We start from the raw sequence: 16,285 nt of genomic DNA on the forward strand, positions 1-16,285 counted from the left end.
GAATAAGAGTTTGTTAATCCAGCAGATTTATTTGCTGTGAAGGTCAATAAAAAACCGAAGCGGTCGGCCATTTGCCTTGTGAGTATTTGCGTTTATCTTGGTGCCTTCTCGCACGTAGCGGAAAGACATGATTCGAAGTGACTGGCAGGCTTCACTGCAAACAGCCTTGCAGAGGAACTAAAAGGTAGTGAACAACAACAAAGTTTTCAGGTTGTTATATGTTTATTCAATGACGTCTTGAGAAGTTTTTTATGAATATTAATTAGGCCTTTGAGAACTCCAACCAGAGATGTTTCCGTAGATACATGTAAGCCGCACCCCCGATTTTTGACTTGAAATTAGAGGAAAAAAGGTGCGGCTTATACACGGAACTTTACGGTAATCGAAATTAATAAATCGAATTGAAAGGTATGTGAATCATTTTGACCCTTAGTGTGAGTCGTTTTGGTATCATGTAAACACACTGTATTTACGTTACCAATTGCCAGCTTCTGCAAATTAATTACCATACATGTACATGTACATGTATATGGCGAACATTGAGTTGATTACTGAAGGTTCAAATGTCAAAAACGGCACTTGTAATTAACAATTATTATGCCATTGGTGCTGATAACTTACCAGTTTGAAAAAAGGCACAGCTGGAGGTTTCTCTTCTTTCTCTTCCTTTTTCTTTCCATTCTTATCTTTATCGCTGCTGTACAAAACAAAAGGAAAATGTTCTTTACTATTAAACAACAGTGATTGGTTATTTTCCATTTTCTGCATTTATCAGAACCCTACCTATTGGTATGACCACTTGTTTGGCTTCAGAAAAACCTTAGTTTATGCAAGTCTACCCTGGTAATATAGCTAGATTTTAGAAAACAATAATTCAGTAAATTGCTGGTTTTCACTGTCACGCAATCAAAAATAAATTTGAAACCATTTAACTACAGAAGCTATGAATTTCAAATATTATAAAATAGATGATAAATAGATAAACGATTTCTCCAAGTTTCAGGTCTGTGCGGTGTACCCTTCGCAAGTTATTTGCCGAACCTTTCCACGCAAATTTATAAAGCTTAGTATGGAGATGCCATAACTGTGTCCTTCAGAGGGGCACAAATATGGCTGCCGTGATGTCAGAGAAACCATGGCTATCTGGAACTCAATTCTGTTTACAACAGCGGCAATCTATGGCTCATACACCTTATTCATAAATGGCGGAACGCGCGGAAGAGTTTGGGTCGAGTACATGAAAGCGAGGTTAGTGAGGCATCGGCTTAGAACCAAAACAAAGAAAAGTATGGCGAATTGAAGTAGTATTTGATAATTCTTGAAATATCTCGTCGGTTAGAAAGCAATTCTTGGGTTTTGATGACTGCCATTGGAATCCCTGGTTTGACAACTGCATAAACAGTCGAATGGATGCGAAGTCAACACAAATCATGGAAAAATTTCGTCACAAAACCGCATCGATCTTCTTAATCTCTTTACTACCTTGTGTACAGTTGTTATCCGTATTACTATAGTATCGTTTTAATGGAAGACTTTGAAAGCTTGCAAATATAGATATTATAGAGACTTAATAATAGCGATTTTGCACGTCTCTGGATATGGAAAGTAAAAAAAAAATCGCCAACATTGTGCGACTAGCGACTATGCAAACAGGTTAAAAATATTTCAGTTCAGTCTATCGTTTTACAAAACTTTCACCCACTAAACTCGGCATTCGAACACGAGCATTCTAATGTATACACAATTTAAGAATCACAAATGGATCAGTATATATGGACAAAAAAATCAGCAAGACGATTTGGCATCAAAGAAGTGCTTAAATTCTGAATTCAGCAAAATATTAAATATTTAAATATCGGAATATTTAAAATTGCAAGAATCTTACCGCTGTAAAATTTATTTCAATTTGAAAAGTTTAAAATTTGAAAGCTCGCTCGATCTTTATGCCCTATTTCTACTTTCCTTGGCTTTACTTTTTCTTAAATTTAAAGATTTGTTACAAGTAACGTCTATAAAGAATGATCAACCGGTGTGAACAACATTTTAGCTTATTAATGTGTTCGAAGGCAAAATACTCAGGAAACCTTGTGTCTTTATAAAATCTCGATTTTTGCTTACCGTTAATGTCACGCACAATCAAAAGGACACCGTTTATGTGGGAGAAAGGTAGGGGGAATAAGTGTTGTCCTGGACCCGAGAGCTGCCTGCCATGGGCAAGGCCAGTACTCGGGGCTAGTGTCAGCGAGTGGCATATAAGACCGTGAGATGGGTGTCACGGGGCACAGAGGCAGGGTGGCGTGTACCTATGCCAAGCTCCTGGAGGGATGGTAGCGAGGGGAACGGAAGTGGATGTGTCCACCGTTTCTCACCCAAGCTAAGGCAACCCAGGCATAGCTTCAGTGTGGGACTGAAGGGTTGTCGCCAGCAACACTTATCCCCCAAACCGTTTATTAAAGAACAACGACAACTAAAATGGTATTACAAAAATCGCTTTTTTTTATATATAAACTATAGATAAACTGGATATAACATCACAAATGAAACAGATGTAAACTAGTAGACTACAAGAAATGCTTTGTCTGAGTGGCAACAGTAGGGCTATGAGATAAATGCGGAGGGTGGGTGGGGAAATAAACGCTAGAGTCCAGCAGCTTAACTGAATTGCAAGTGAAGATCGTCTGTGATCACAAGAGTAAACAGGGGAAGGCTGTGTGGATCTGATTGGCTGACAATCTGTGAACGCGTGCAAGCTTATCATTCATTGGCCAGTATAAATAGAGGGAGATACAAGTACATGTTTACGGTTCAAAGAGCGGGGTACAGATTGCTGGAAAAACACATCCACGGGGAGAGCAAGGTTTAATTGAGCTAAACATTAATTCCAGTTTATGCTTTGGCAAAAACAGCCATTAATGTCACGCACAATCAAAAGGACACCGTTTATGTGGGAGAAAGGTAGGGGGAATAAGTGTTGTCCTGGACCCGAGAGCTGCCTGCCATGGGCGAGGCCAGTACTCGGGGCTAGTGTCAGCGAGTGGCATATAAGACCGTGAGATGGGTGTCACGGGGCACAGAGGCAGGGTGGCGTGTACCTATGCCAAGCTCCTGGAGGGATGGTAGCGAGGGGAAGTGGATGTGTCCACCCAGGCGGTGTTGGACACGGTTCACGTGACATTTTTCGACCAATCATTTGTCACCTTGGTGGAAGCAATGGCGGACAATTTTGTCGCAGGATTTTGAGAAGGTCTCATCTTCTTCGCGCGATTCCGGCGAAACTTTAACGGTTGTTACGGATTATTTTATTGGAGCTGGAAGAATAATACCTAGGCCAGTCATCTGTCAAGTTCTGAATTAAGGGAAGCGATTTTTCTCTCAAAACTAGTCGATTGAAATCATGCCATATGGTAAAGGGTTGTTTGGCGCAAGCGTTCGACGTCGATGAACATTTGCTCATTTCTTGACAAACAAGGATCAGTACTGTAGATTATTTTTGCATAGAACTTTAGTTCGATAGTTGAACTTTAAGAAAAGTACGGTGGGCCCGGGCGGGCCCCGCCGTTTTAACGGTCAAATTTGGACTTGAAGTTGGGGGTTTTTCCTTGATATGTCACTCAGTTCTCTTCCATTTCGCGGCATTTTGCGGGAGTTGATGGTGTGATTTATGTCGATGTTCTTACAGGACAAGGGCTTAATTTGGTACTCCCGTTGATGTGTATTTATATTTTAATGTTCACTTGCCATTTTTGTTATTGTAGTGTTTATATCATCCTTTTGTTTGGCCAATATTCGGCATGTCGGAGCGATTGCCCAGCCACAAGTAGTTGAACTAAAATGCTCCCGCAGTCCCCCAGTCGACGAATAATTATCCTTCGCTCATGCTTTATGAACGAGAAATACACATGTATTCCACTTATCCTTCGCGCAACACGCTTTAGTAAGAACGAGAAATTTGCATGTACTCCACTTATACTTCACGCACCCGCTTTAAGAACGAAAAATATACACGTATTCCACTTATCCTTCGCGCAACATGCTTTAACAATGAAAAATATGCATGTACTCCACTTATCCTTCGCGCAGCACGCTTTAAGAATGATAAATATATATGTGTTCCACTTATCCTTCGCGCAGCTCGCTCGAAGAACGAGAAATATGCATGTGTTCCACCACCTATTCAAGAAGACGAATATTAAGTGTTTATATCATCATTTTGTTTCGCCGATACTCGGCATAATTATTATATCAAAACGGCCGTTGGGCCCTCCAAGTAAAACAACCCAGCGAAAATCCATCAAAAACCACGATAGGGCGAACTGCGTTGGCCAGTAGTACATCGACATACTTCATACATAACTCGACATTTCTGAAAAACAAAGCGCCAAAGATAAGTTCAATTTTAGCCTGTTTACTTCGATCACAAACGTGCTAGAATCGAATAATATTTCCAATAGTCGACGAACCGCGATGTTTCGAATCCAAAATATGAGTTGTTCCGCCGTAAAATGTCGCCTTTATGAATCCAGCAATACGCATCTATGATCATCTATAGGTGCTACTAGGCTCGCGAAAGATTTGATATGGATTTCCTACGATATTTTTTTCATCATCGGAATATCTTCGCACCGCGAGGAGATGTTTACAGATCGGCGATCAGACGATAATAAGTGCAATTGAAAATTTCTTCCGGCATGCTTTGCGAGTCGTGTCCAACACCGCCTGGTGTCCACCGTTTCTCACCCAAGCTAAGGCAACCCAGGCATAGCTTCAGTGTGGGACTGAAGGGTTGTCGCCAGCAATACTTATCCCCATAATTCTGGAAACAGAATCCTCCCACACTGAGGCTGCTAAGAGAGCTGTATATTTAGGGAAGTGAACGGTTGCCCCACCCAGGATGGTGCGGGAGTAGCATACTGTTAGAAGCCTCAGACAGGATTCCTAGTGCGTAGTTGCCACTCTCAAAACTAGTAGATATGTTAACCAAAGAAAACTATCGTAATTAACAAAAATTAAGGTATCAGTTTTAGACTACTGTCCGTGCAAATAGGCGGACCAGTATGGTCCAAGTTCTGTTCAATAAAGGTGCAAAAAACTGCAGTGTTTGTATAGTAATCATATCCATGGATCAAATGTGGTTAAGTTCTCATTTCCAGTGTGGTTCCGGTGGTAGGCAGCCATAGTAGATGGTACTTGCAGTATAGTAGCTTGAGGGAGGTGAATGTACCTTTCATAGGAGTCGGAGCGCCAGCGGCCAAGAATCTTGATGAGCCATGAAGGAAGGCCGGCAGCAGCCGCGGTCGTGGCTGCCCCAATTCTGAAACTGTGGGTGTTGTAATTATTGGATTGGAGGCCGCACAAATCAAGTAGAGTGTGTAGGTTAGAGGCCAAGATACGTCGTGAGAGAGGAGTGCCATCCTTAAACTGGAACATGGGGCTCTGCGGGGAGGAGCCAGGTGTTTGTAGAAGGAAGTCTCTTGTGGCAGCCACTGCACAGACGTTAGATTGTAAACTGGCGATGGTCATAGTTGAAGATTGCCTGAAAGGGTCTGTCTTGGACTTTTTGATGCAGACTGTCATGTGTTGCGGACTGGTGATATTCGGGAAGAATGCAATATGTCCTCATGGGTGAGGTGCACGTTGCGGTCAAACTGACCGTTACATGTGAGTTCACTGCACCTCAAAAAGCCGAAGAATGCTAAAGAAAAAGCGGCCCAGAGCATAACCGTGTCGATATCGAGGGAGTGATTGGGGGAGAGGAGTGTGAAAATGCTTTCGAGGATAAAAAGGGTAATGGGCAGACGGTTTCGTCTGGATAGTCCTAGGGTACGTTTGATCCCACGGAGGGTGTTTTGGAGGCGAGGCATGTCTGCAAAGTTGAGGTTGCAGTTGAACTCTACATGTAAATTTTGTATCGCTGCTAGGTAAACTTTAATGGTGTGAAATCTAACATATTCAGCTAAGTGGGAAACAAAATAAATTAAAGTGACCTCCTTAGCGGGGAGGAGAGGGGTGGCAGGTGTTACGAGACCAAACTTCAAACAGAACAGGATAAATTGTTTTTCTCCAGATGCATAAGTTCTTCTAGTGGAAGGTGCCAGGGAGCCCCATAGGTAGCTGGAGACTTTACTGGTTGAATACGAGTCAGATATTCCGGGATGGGGTAGCCAGTAGGCGAGGCTTCTGGTGCCAGCTCCCTGAAACGTTCCATCTGGAAACGAGAAAGGGAGTCAGCAATGCCATTCTGGAGGCCTGCTAGATGAACTGCTGTTAGGGTAAAGTTGTGCTGCAGGGTGAAAAGGGTAATGGGCCTAAGGAGATCCATGATGCGGGGGATTTTGGAGCTTTTTGTGTTGATAATAAACATTAACTCCAGTTTATGCTTTGGCAAAAACAGCCATATCGAGAGAGGTGTTAATTTTTTTAACAAGCTCCACAGTCTCTTTTATATCGTGTTTCTTTCCTCTGCCTTCCTGCAAGCTTCTAGGGTCTTCCATAAAAAGGAAACTTGAAAGTAGTCTGGATTACAATTGTACACGAGCAGGAGGTGAAGAGACTGAGAGGATCGATGCGGTTTTCCGACGAAATTTTTTCCATGATTTGTGTTGAATTCAAGACCAAACGGCCATATCTGCAGTTGACAAACCAGAGATTCCAATGGCAGTCATCAAAACCCAAGAATCGCTTTCTAACCGACGAGATATTTCAAGAATTATCAAATACTACTTCAATTCGCCATACTTTTCTTTGTTTTGGTTCGAAGCCGATGCCTCACTAGCCTCGCTTTCATGTACTCGACCCAAACTCTTCCGTGCGTTCCGCCATTTATGAATAAGGTGTATTGTTTTATCCATTTTGTATGAATGAAATCCATGTAACTTTTTACACAGTCATGTTTGTCATTGCGGGCCCAAGAGAGGCCCGCAACCCTAATCTTGACAGTGACCAGCGGATTGCGTATTACGCGTGCGCGCCACGTTTATAAAGACTATCTGCAAACCGGAAGTTGAAAATTTTGTTCTTCCACTAAGAATGATCGGAATGCAAAAAATGTGTCAATCACGACAGTTTGTCGTAACACCGGAAGAGAAAATCTGTTCTCCAAGAACGATTGTCACATAAGATCTAGGCTTCTGTCACATGGAAGATTGCAAACATTACAATTTGCAGACGTGTTTTACGGGTGTTGCTTCTTGCGAAAATTTGCTCTGATTGTATCACGCATAAGCCACGGCAAAGCGAATGATTCCAACAACGGTTATTCTCGAGAAATTCGTTATAACACTGACAACATAGCGAGTTTATCGACCGAGGAAAATCACATCTCAATTCACACCGCGTGCTCGACTACAGTTCACTAAACTGTCAATCCGACAAAAAACAACTCTGACTGTTTCGCGGCCGGTTAGTGGCAATTAAGCGTGATTTATCATTAATCGCGCCACGTTAATAAAAGGCGAGCACAACATAGCGAGTTTACCGACTGAGAAAAATCACATCTCAATTCACACTGCGTGCTCGATTACACTTCCCAAAACGATAAAAACATGCATTCCTTGCGTGACGTGTTACTCGGGATAATTGTCTTTTGTCCATTTAATCATTCATCGACACTTACGCACTTTCGTACCAGTACCTTTTCTAAGTGCGTCAAGGCCCGCACTTTCTAACCTGTGGTTACCACTAGTTAAGTATTTCTATGATCCATTTATTGAGTCCAGGCAGAGTGTTTATTAGGCTACAATTGATTCTCTGGGGATTTTTAAGGCCATTGTTGGCACTGATCCAATTATCTCTATGTTATACATAAACACTGCATCTTGGATCTGACTTGTCCCCAGTCATCTCTTTTTCGAAAAATGCAAGACGCGAAGGATGATGGGGAAGTCAAAGGACGACTGGAGACAAGTCAGATCTTGGATTTCTTTTGCGGCAATCTCACAGAGATTGCAATCCAGCTCAATTTGAAGAATACACCAACACCGTAGCTCTACAGGTCACTTCCACCTTGTCGGCATTATGTGCTGCAATTCAGTTGTTTGGCAAAACCTGGCAAATATCACATATGTTCTACATTTTTTTTATTTTTTCCTGCTATGCTCTAGCAGAATAAAATATTAATAACTCAATAAATATTGATACAAATAAATTTTGTTAATGATTTTATAAGAGGTGTGGATGAAAAACTGGAACGTTACCCCCTGAAAACCTGCAGCACAATAACGTTGACTGCAAGTTGCAAGGAAAATTGCCTGCTTGCTTTTAAAACTTGATGGCTCTAAATAATCGGGCAAAAGAAATAAACCAAAAAGAAAAGGACAGCGACGTGAAGTTGGGCAGGTGCGCAGTATGCAAATGTAAAATGTCCACTTCACCAAACTACGCTCCAGTGAATGTAGACCTAGAAATGTATGCACTGAAATTTCTTACGTAACATTTCGTGTCATTACCTTGACCTCAGCTTCGGGGGCCATGTATGTTCTTCATTAGTGGATGAAACTCGACTCTCATAGTACATCACCACTTGAATTAGGAGCACATTAAAATAGTAATCGCTCACCTTTCATCGTCGTTTTCAGCTGTATTGTCTCCAACACCTCCATGTTGTTTTCCGTTTGCCATGGGTACACCATTCACTTCATCGGGCGCGATCTTCACCTCAAAATCGTTTAAATTTTGCCCATCGACAAAGTTAACAGGAGATTCACTTCTTGGGCGATAACTTCCTACCGTTCCATCCATGACAAATTAAATACCGGTAACTGATCAAATTGAACCAAGCTTTCTTCTCGCTTGAAATTATGAAGTATCGTGTGTAATCGTCCCGCCGTTTCTTTAAGTCAAAACAAGCAATCGCTTTCAGCGATCCTGCTCGCAAACACCCTCCCCTACTTCTGACCACGTTGTTAATTGCAGCTCCTTTATCCACTACTTTTCCGATGATTGACAAACAGTTTTCAGTTGAGGTCAGCAATATCTTGTAACATGGACCAGAAATGCACACAAATACGTCTTCTACCAAATTTAGTACGCTTCGTCACGACTGCATTGCGCATGAACAAACAGTAGGAAAGTGTCACGACAAAGATTTCTTCCAATCAGAAATCAGAACCAACCACGCGGTAAAAATAGAAATATAATTCAAAAATAATTTGCCTGTATAATGTTTAGGAATTGTTTAGGAATGCTATAGCCGCCAATGACTAAAATATAATTATGAAAATTTCATGTTTATGTGCACGACATAAATATTTCTTGATGTTTTAAAGATAAAATTTGAAGTGCCTTTTATACGTCTTTAATACGTCTTTCCTACAAGCACCGGAAAGAGTAAACAATGAAGCACAAAGCTTTAAATCAAATATGCAAGAAGTGTGACCAAGAGGCTTATACGTGGCCTTATATGGACTCCCTAAACTGCACAGGTGTATGGAAGCTTTTGGCAAACTGTCAGCTTGGTTCCGTTGCAGGAAGCTAAACTTTTGTAATAGTCAAGGAATAATGAGCAAATGATTTTTTGAAAAGCACGTGCGACTTAGGAGATGAAAATGCTGTACACTTTTTTATGGGCACACAGCGCACTCGCCCCGATATTCGACAAGTGTTCTCTGAACATTTATTGTAAAGAGTTCACTGAAAAGAGATATGTGGACCGAAAAAATTGATGACATCGCAATACAAATATAAGGAGTCCTTGTTGCATCACCATCACGGTGCATAATCAGAAATCACTATAGCTCCGCCCCGTCAAAACCTTCATCATCACCCCCCCCCCCCCCAATTCCCCCAAACTGATGACTTGGCAAAGACTTTTGACTTCCTTTTAAGGGAAAAAGAATGATAACTTTATCATCATGAATTAACTGCTCAAGTTGTGAGTTCGGTCGTACGTGCGTAACCTTCATTGGTACTTTAATGTTTCGACAAAAAATTAAAAACTGTTTAAAAAATACAACTAAATCGAAACTAAACTACGACTAAAATCAAGAACTCTTACTGAATATGTTTAATTTATGAAACCATATAAGACGAGTGTCCGCTGAAAATAACCCTTCAGAGCAGAGTTAAGAGTTGATATTGAGCATAGTTAGTAGTCCTCTACTATGTATTGAGAAGATGAGAAGAATAAGTCGATCAAAAAATTGGATGACCGAATCTGACCGAATCGCAATACAAGTTACCAGGAGCCCATTAGTAATGGGCTCCTGAAGTTACTTATTGCATGATCAGTGGATCCGACGGTCGTGAACTTCCTTTTAAGGAAAAATCATCGATCATGACAATAAGACAATAAGTGACATGACAATAAGTGCTAAGTCTTGATTTGAACTTGTAGCCTGTGTAAAATGTTTCAATAAAAAATTTAAGAAAGGCAACTTAGCTGGAAGTCGAAACCAGACTACGAGAAATTTTTAACAACTGTGAACTTTATATGAGTTGCACGCTGTGTTTGCTGTTATTGATCAGAACAGACAAAAACAAAAAGAATTATAATTGTTCCATCATTATCGGCAATCATTTTGCGCGAGTTTATACTGTAAAGTATATTTGAGGGTCATTTGAAGGACTAGTTAGTTTGATCGATCCAGTCAAACATCATAAAAATTGAACTCAGTCATGCTGATAACTTTATGATATACAGAATGTTTACACCGTCAAGCTTTCTGATGCGTACATGCAAGGTCAATTGTTTAATTTTCATTATTGCTTAATCCTTGTTCATTTTCTATGAATGTTAAATCTTTGTTCAAAAACTAATTTGTTAGCCAAGCTGCACTATAAAGGTAGATTAATCTTCACTGCCAACGAAAACCCAGCCACAGTACAGCATGATTTTGACGGTTCTGTGTGGCTGGCATGGGTTGGATAGGAATTGTGTATTTTGAATTTTTGATAAAGTACGTGTAAATAAACTAGTGTGTCGGTGCACTAGGGTAGATTAATCTGACAATGCCGTAAAACCTGATATTCAATACACGGTATTTGCAAGTCGGTACGTTGAAAGTTCAATGGGCAAATAAATAAGTGTGTGCATGATGTTACAGACCTAGATAATCTTCCCATAAAAAAAAACACCACAGAACCGGACTAAGACCCAAGACAGCTTGACCGCTTGCAGAAGTACAGGAAAGTTTCTTATTTACCAATCGTTTGTAACTTAGGGTATAGTAAATGAAAATATAGACATGTTTCTCGCGCTGTGAGAACTGCATGGGACTCTCTCCAGGCTACGGTCGGATCGAGGTTATCAAGAAAGCCAATGCATACTGCTACGTGGCTAAAATAACATAACATCGTTTTACAGAGCAATAAGCCAAGGTCGACAAGGACACTCAATCGCAACCGCCGTGTAAACTATTGTTCTGAAAATGCTAAACCACTTAGAGAAAACCGGTGACAAAACAGCCTAGAAAAGATACGTGTGGGCTGACCTTAACTATTGGACCACCATCGATCGGCACGAGACACAGGTATTCCGCAAATGTTTCGAAAGGGTTTCTATGCTGCCTTCCTTAATTTGCTAGGACTGTCCTTGTTTGACGAAAAAAAAACCCCATATATTTAAGGCAACCACCCACTTTTAATTGTCCCAAAAGACAAAATTTTACTAAGTTAAAATGCAATTAATCCACTGCCATCGTACAGCGGGCTGCAAACGACCTTATTGTTAACTACGAATGATCCGTAAAACACCCCCTTTCCTCTCCCCTTGGTGGATCTAGTAGGTAAAATTTAGCTGTTCATTACTGGAGAATTTTCTCATGGAGCTTGCTGGCTCTGATATTGCAAATATATAAATTTGTCAGCAACGTACTAGAAAACGGCTCAGTGCAAAAGGATCTCGCTATCTCAAACTCCCTGTTACTCTCCAACATAAACAGTCATTCCCATGAATTGGTCGCATCTTTGTCAGTCATTTCTGGCAAAAATATCCCTGTTATCTCGTTATTTCGAACTCGGTTATCTCGAAAGCTCCGATATCTCAACAGTTTGCAGTTTCTCTTGACCTTATTTTGAAAACTGTACAAGAGATTACGCACATTTCATTATTTTCTACAGTTGAACTCAGGTTTCCATGTATTTGAAATCTGCGATTCTACAGTAATGTTCTACAAAAAAATTTACTCTTTCAAGTATTTTATTTCCCATAGATAGGAAAGTAACCATTGTTAAGCTGTGCTGTGTTACGTTTTAAAGAAAATATCTCAAACAACAGAGGGACGAAAGAGGATGGGAATGAGGATGTTATCTCTCCATGCCTGTATAGTCTCCGCATTCATGAGCATTTGATTTTTTATTTATCAGTTAGAGGCCCGTCTGTGACTCATTAGATGTACTGTAGATCTTACAGGGTCGGCCAGGGTTTTAGGTATACGGTGATACTGGCAATTTTAAATAGGGTATGCAGTATTTTTATGCTAAAAATGGGCCTTTTGTGGGTATAAAGAATACTGTGTTTTTTCCAATTTTAGTATCTTGCATGATTTTGAGGGGATGCATGATTGCATGATTTTGGTTTACTGGGTGCATGTTTTACAGGTACATTGGTATACCACATCTCCCCCCCCCTCCCCCCTTGACCGACCCTGATCTTAGCTATTAAGTTTGTGATCCACTTTCAAGAAAGTTATGCTTATGTTTATGCTCAAGTAATTTTTTAAAACTTTAATAGGACCTTCCACTGCACCTATCACGGCATTTTTGCATGGAACATCAAAGAGATAATGGTAGAAAAATGCTATTAGAAACGGCATTCACATACCACCAAAACAGGTAGATCGTAAATTTAACAAGCCGCGTTACAGTTGCATTTTCACTTGGTGCAACTTCGTGAGGGCTGATTATAAATTTTCGATAGAAAAGGTGATTGGCCTGGCTTGTGTGGTGTGGTACTCTAGTTATTAAGGGAACACCTGGGGGAAACAAAAAAAAAAAAAAAAAAGAAAGAAGGAGTTAGAAAGAGTATGAGGGTCGTTTCGCTATATACTTATACATCTATAACAAAACTGAACATTGCCAGCTGTACAATTTAACAGCCACCGGTGCTCAAAATATCGAATGTTTTAATGTCACAGACTACTATAAATGATGAATGATTTAACTTCCGCTTTAAAAATCGTTTTTTTTTTTTTCGCAAAATAAAACCAGTAAGATCTAGCAATATACAGTCCACTTACGCTTGTTGGATATGAGCAGGAGCATATGGCTCCTGATATGAGCTGATTCTAGCACCTGTTGGCTATCATCTCTGCCTCGTTCCCAGGCGTCGCTCCATAGTTTGAGTGGACGGCTATCATCTCCTAAACTGGTAGAATAATCGTCAAAAAGCGGACCAATCAAGTAAATGCCGAGCTGGGTCACTTAGCTGGTATACACTTAACAATTATGCTGCGAAATCGCGCGGAATATCGCCTGATACTTAGCCGATGAGGCCGTAGGCCGAGTTGGCTAAAATCAGGCGATATTCCGCAGGATTCAGCAGGATAATTGTTTTATTATTCAAAAAATTGTCAACGGAACACATTTGGCAGATAGAAAAACTTTAACTATGCAACGCTTTACACGACTTCGGACGAATCTTCGCAATTAACCTACGTATATCGCAGGATATCTGTTATGTACGGATGACAGATAACGCTAACATTTTGACCATTATATGGGCAGCGCGCGCATTTCTTGAATATACTTAGAGGATATTACACGGCGGCGCGAAGATATGAATTTTATTTTTAAGCAATATTTTACGAATGAGCGCAGCGAATGAGTAAAATATTGCTTTACCACTCGAAAAAAAAAATTCATATCTTCAAGCCACCGTGTAATTTTCTTTTAATTATATAGACAAAAATCATGCATGAAGTAAAAGTTAAAACATTTTTATTAATCAAAAGCTTAAACACGGGTAGACTTGCCACAAGTCGACCTCACGAGTTTTCACAGTAAATAGAGTCTAAATAAGCGAGCGAAGCGAGCCTTTTAGGCCGCGAAGCGGCCGTGCGAGTGACGAAGTCGCGAGAGGTCCCGGCGCGCCATAATAAACAAAACGAAGGACTTTATTGAAAGTCTAAAACACGAGCGACGGCTAAATATAACAATTGAGCAAATTGTGAAACTGGAAGGCAAAATTTCGCGAACTGAAGCTTTCAGAAGATGTATAACGTAAATGTATCAATTTCACTGACAATAAATAATTCGCCGTTTTGAAGTCTGTTTCTGCTCAAACTCACCGCTTTTCGACTGATTTCTGATCGCGAAGTCTTGTAGTTCGGCAGCTGGAATGTCTTGATTTTCCCTCTCTTCGTCTGACTTTCCACAAGCAAGAAGCTCTTTTAAATAATTTCAAATCATAAGAATATTCTCCTTCGTGTTATCACTTTGTCGCTCCTCAGTAAAACATTTTATTTTGGCTTCAGTGAACTTCACGAATCGATCTCGATAGCTCGCCATTTCCAACCGGCGTTGGCAGCTTCAACCGTGCCAAGGCAGGAAATGACGTCATCGATATCCTCACTAGTGTAAAACACTCGCGGCTATTTAATATACAATCTTCGTTCACTGTCCAAAATCCACGCGCGCCATTGGTTAAAATAGATCACGTGATTTTGCTTTACCTGTCGTCAGCAAACTCCGACAGTGCAGTATTGACAATAATGCACAAAAATCGTGCATTATTGAAAGTGTCTTCAGCTTCAAGGCTTGTAGAAGTGGAAGAAAAATATATTCCTCAAATAATCAACTATCCAGTACCAAACAAAATCGAAGAGGACAACAACTTGAAGCGCTTTCATGTTCAAAGGTAAACTTCAGCTCAATAAATTCATTTTTGTGTGCGATTGACTTGCTTGTTGCTTGTTCGTGAAAGCCATCGACTTTCATCGAGTTGCTTTGAACAAGCTTCTCGCTGACTGTATTTATGAACGACCACAGCTGATGAACGATTTTATGAACCATTTTAAGCTTTATTTCTGTACGGCTTTTCTGAGCGATTTTGCTTGTCTGGGATTTATATATTATTGATCTAATCCTGTGTAAATATGTACTACTACACTTCTTATTTTTAAACGTTATTGTTTGAAGTTCGTTAATCGCTTGCAGTGTACTCAGATTGTATATTAAAAGGGTTAGAGTCTGTCCGTTCGTGTTTTGTTGACAAATACACGCACTTGCTGGCCTCACAATGAACTCGAAATTGTCAATACTGCACTCGGCTACGCCTCGTGCAGTATTGAAAATTTCTCGTTCATTGTGCGGCCAGCGCGTGCGTGTATTTGTCAACAAAACACTCACAACAGTCTCTAACCCATAATAATGGTTAATTATTTTATGTAATGCAATAGATTAATATGCCTAATCAACCTGCAATGCGCATGGTGATTTGCTTTACATTCAAGAACTATGCCATGTAAGCCAAAATTCAACATTCATCGATATCTTACAAATTAATGAGAAAAAAGAAAATTGTTAAAACAGTTCTTGTAATTCCGAAAATTGATGTAATTAGCCCAGAAATTTCGAAATTTCTTCAAAGATTAGGCTAGAAACTTCTAAGATAAGGAAGACCGATGACTTGACCGTCTTTTTTGGAAACCTTTTAACAATACTTTTTGCGCTTATAATACATTGTATACGGCTAAGATCTAAACAGCTGAAAAGCTTGCTTTCTTACTTATAAGTTTTACCAAGTCTCAGCACTTTAGAAGATTATACTAAGATTTTGTCTAGGGACATCTCGTCTCTATCTGGCATTTATCCTTTTAGTCTTGATGTGATAGTATACCTTAACATTATATTTAAACTTGTTTTAAGTAGATTCAGGGGATCAACGTCTTGATGTTTACTTTAGAAGAATTAAATAAAATACCCTTACGAATTATGCAAAACCTTTTTTGGGGGGAGGGGGGCGCTATCTATTTTTTAAGTAAAGTGAAACGTTAAATCACAATTTCATGCGGTGCTTGGAGTGACTTAACGAAGCTTTCGCTGGGCTGAGTTCAAAAGTCTCTTTAAAACACTAAAAATCAAGTACCGATGGATATCGAATGCAGTAACTACACAGAATGTTACCACTGTGTGATATTATGCAAAAAGTCAGTAGTTGCCAAAAAGCTTCTTTGAAATATTTTCATCGTATTGTAAAATCTCATATAAGCGATGAGTCTAGACTAATGAAGCTGAGGATAAGGACGTATAAAGTGTAACTAACAAAGAGTCTCAATAGAAGCACCTTTCTTATTCAAGAGAGTAGAGAAAACAACGGTCCTAGCCACAACGAACTGCAAGTAAGTAAAAA

The 16,285-nt window shown here is 40.1% G+C and overlaps 1 protein-coding gene and 2 long non-coding RNA genes across 3 annotated transcripts in view; all 3 read right to left on the bottom strand.

Annotated features, from left to right (window-relative positions):
• The window catches only part of LOC144653070 (ATP-dependent translocase ABCB1-like), a 38,785-nt gene extending 29,758 nt beyond the window's left edge, over positions 1–9,027 (bottom strand). The window contains 2 exon segments of the mRNA XM_078512986.1: positions 622–697; positions 8,555–9,027. Coding sequence (XP_078369112.1) covers positions 622–697; positions 8,555–8,736 — 258 coding nt within the window. The 5' untranslated portion in view covers positions 8,737–9,027.
• On the bottom strand, positions 2,151–4,793 carry LOC144653107 (uncharacterized). The gene is made up of 2 exons (XR_013570677.1): positions 4,461–4,793; positions 2,151–4,363 (listed from the first exon to the last, which is right to left on the bottom strand). It is a non-coding gene; the product is annotated as an uncharacterized LOC144653107 (long non-coding RNA).
• A 3,794-nt stretch (positions 9,028–12,821) lies between the features above and the next one.
• LOC144653487 (uncharacterized) lies at positions 12,822–14,442 on the bottom strand. Its single transcript, XR_013570751.1, has 3 exons — positions 14,223–14,442; positions 13,173–13,300; positions 12,822–12,908 (listed from the first exon to the last, which is right to left on the bottom strand). It is a non-coding gene; the product is annotated as an uncharacterized LOC144653487 (long non-coding RNA).
• Positions 14,443–16,285: the final 1,843 nt, after the last annotated feature.

The sequence above is a fragment of the Oculina patagonica genome, chromosome 5 (genome assembly GCF_052425735.1).
Source record: "Oculina patagonica isolate OP01 chromosome 5, crgOcupat, whole genome shotgun sequence".
Taxonomy (NCBI): domain Eukaryota; kingdom Metazoa; phylum Cnidaria; class Anthozoa; order Scleractinia; family Oculinidae; genus Oculina; species Oculina patagonica.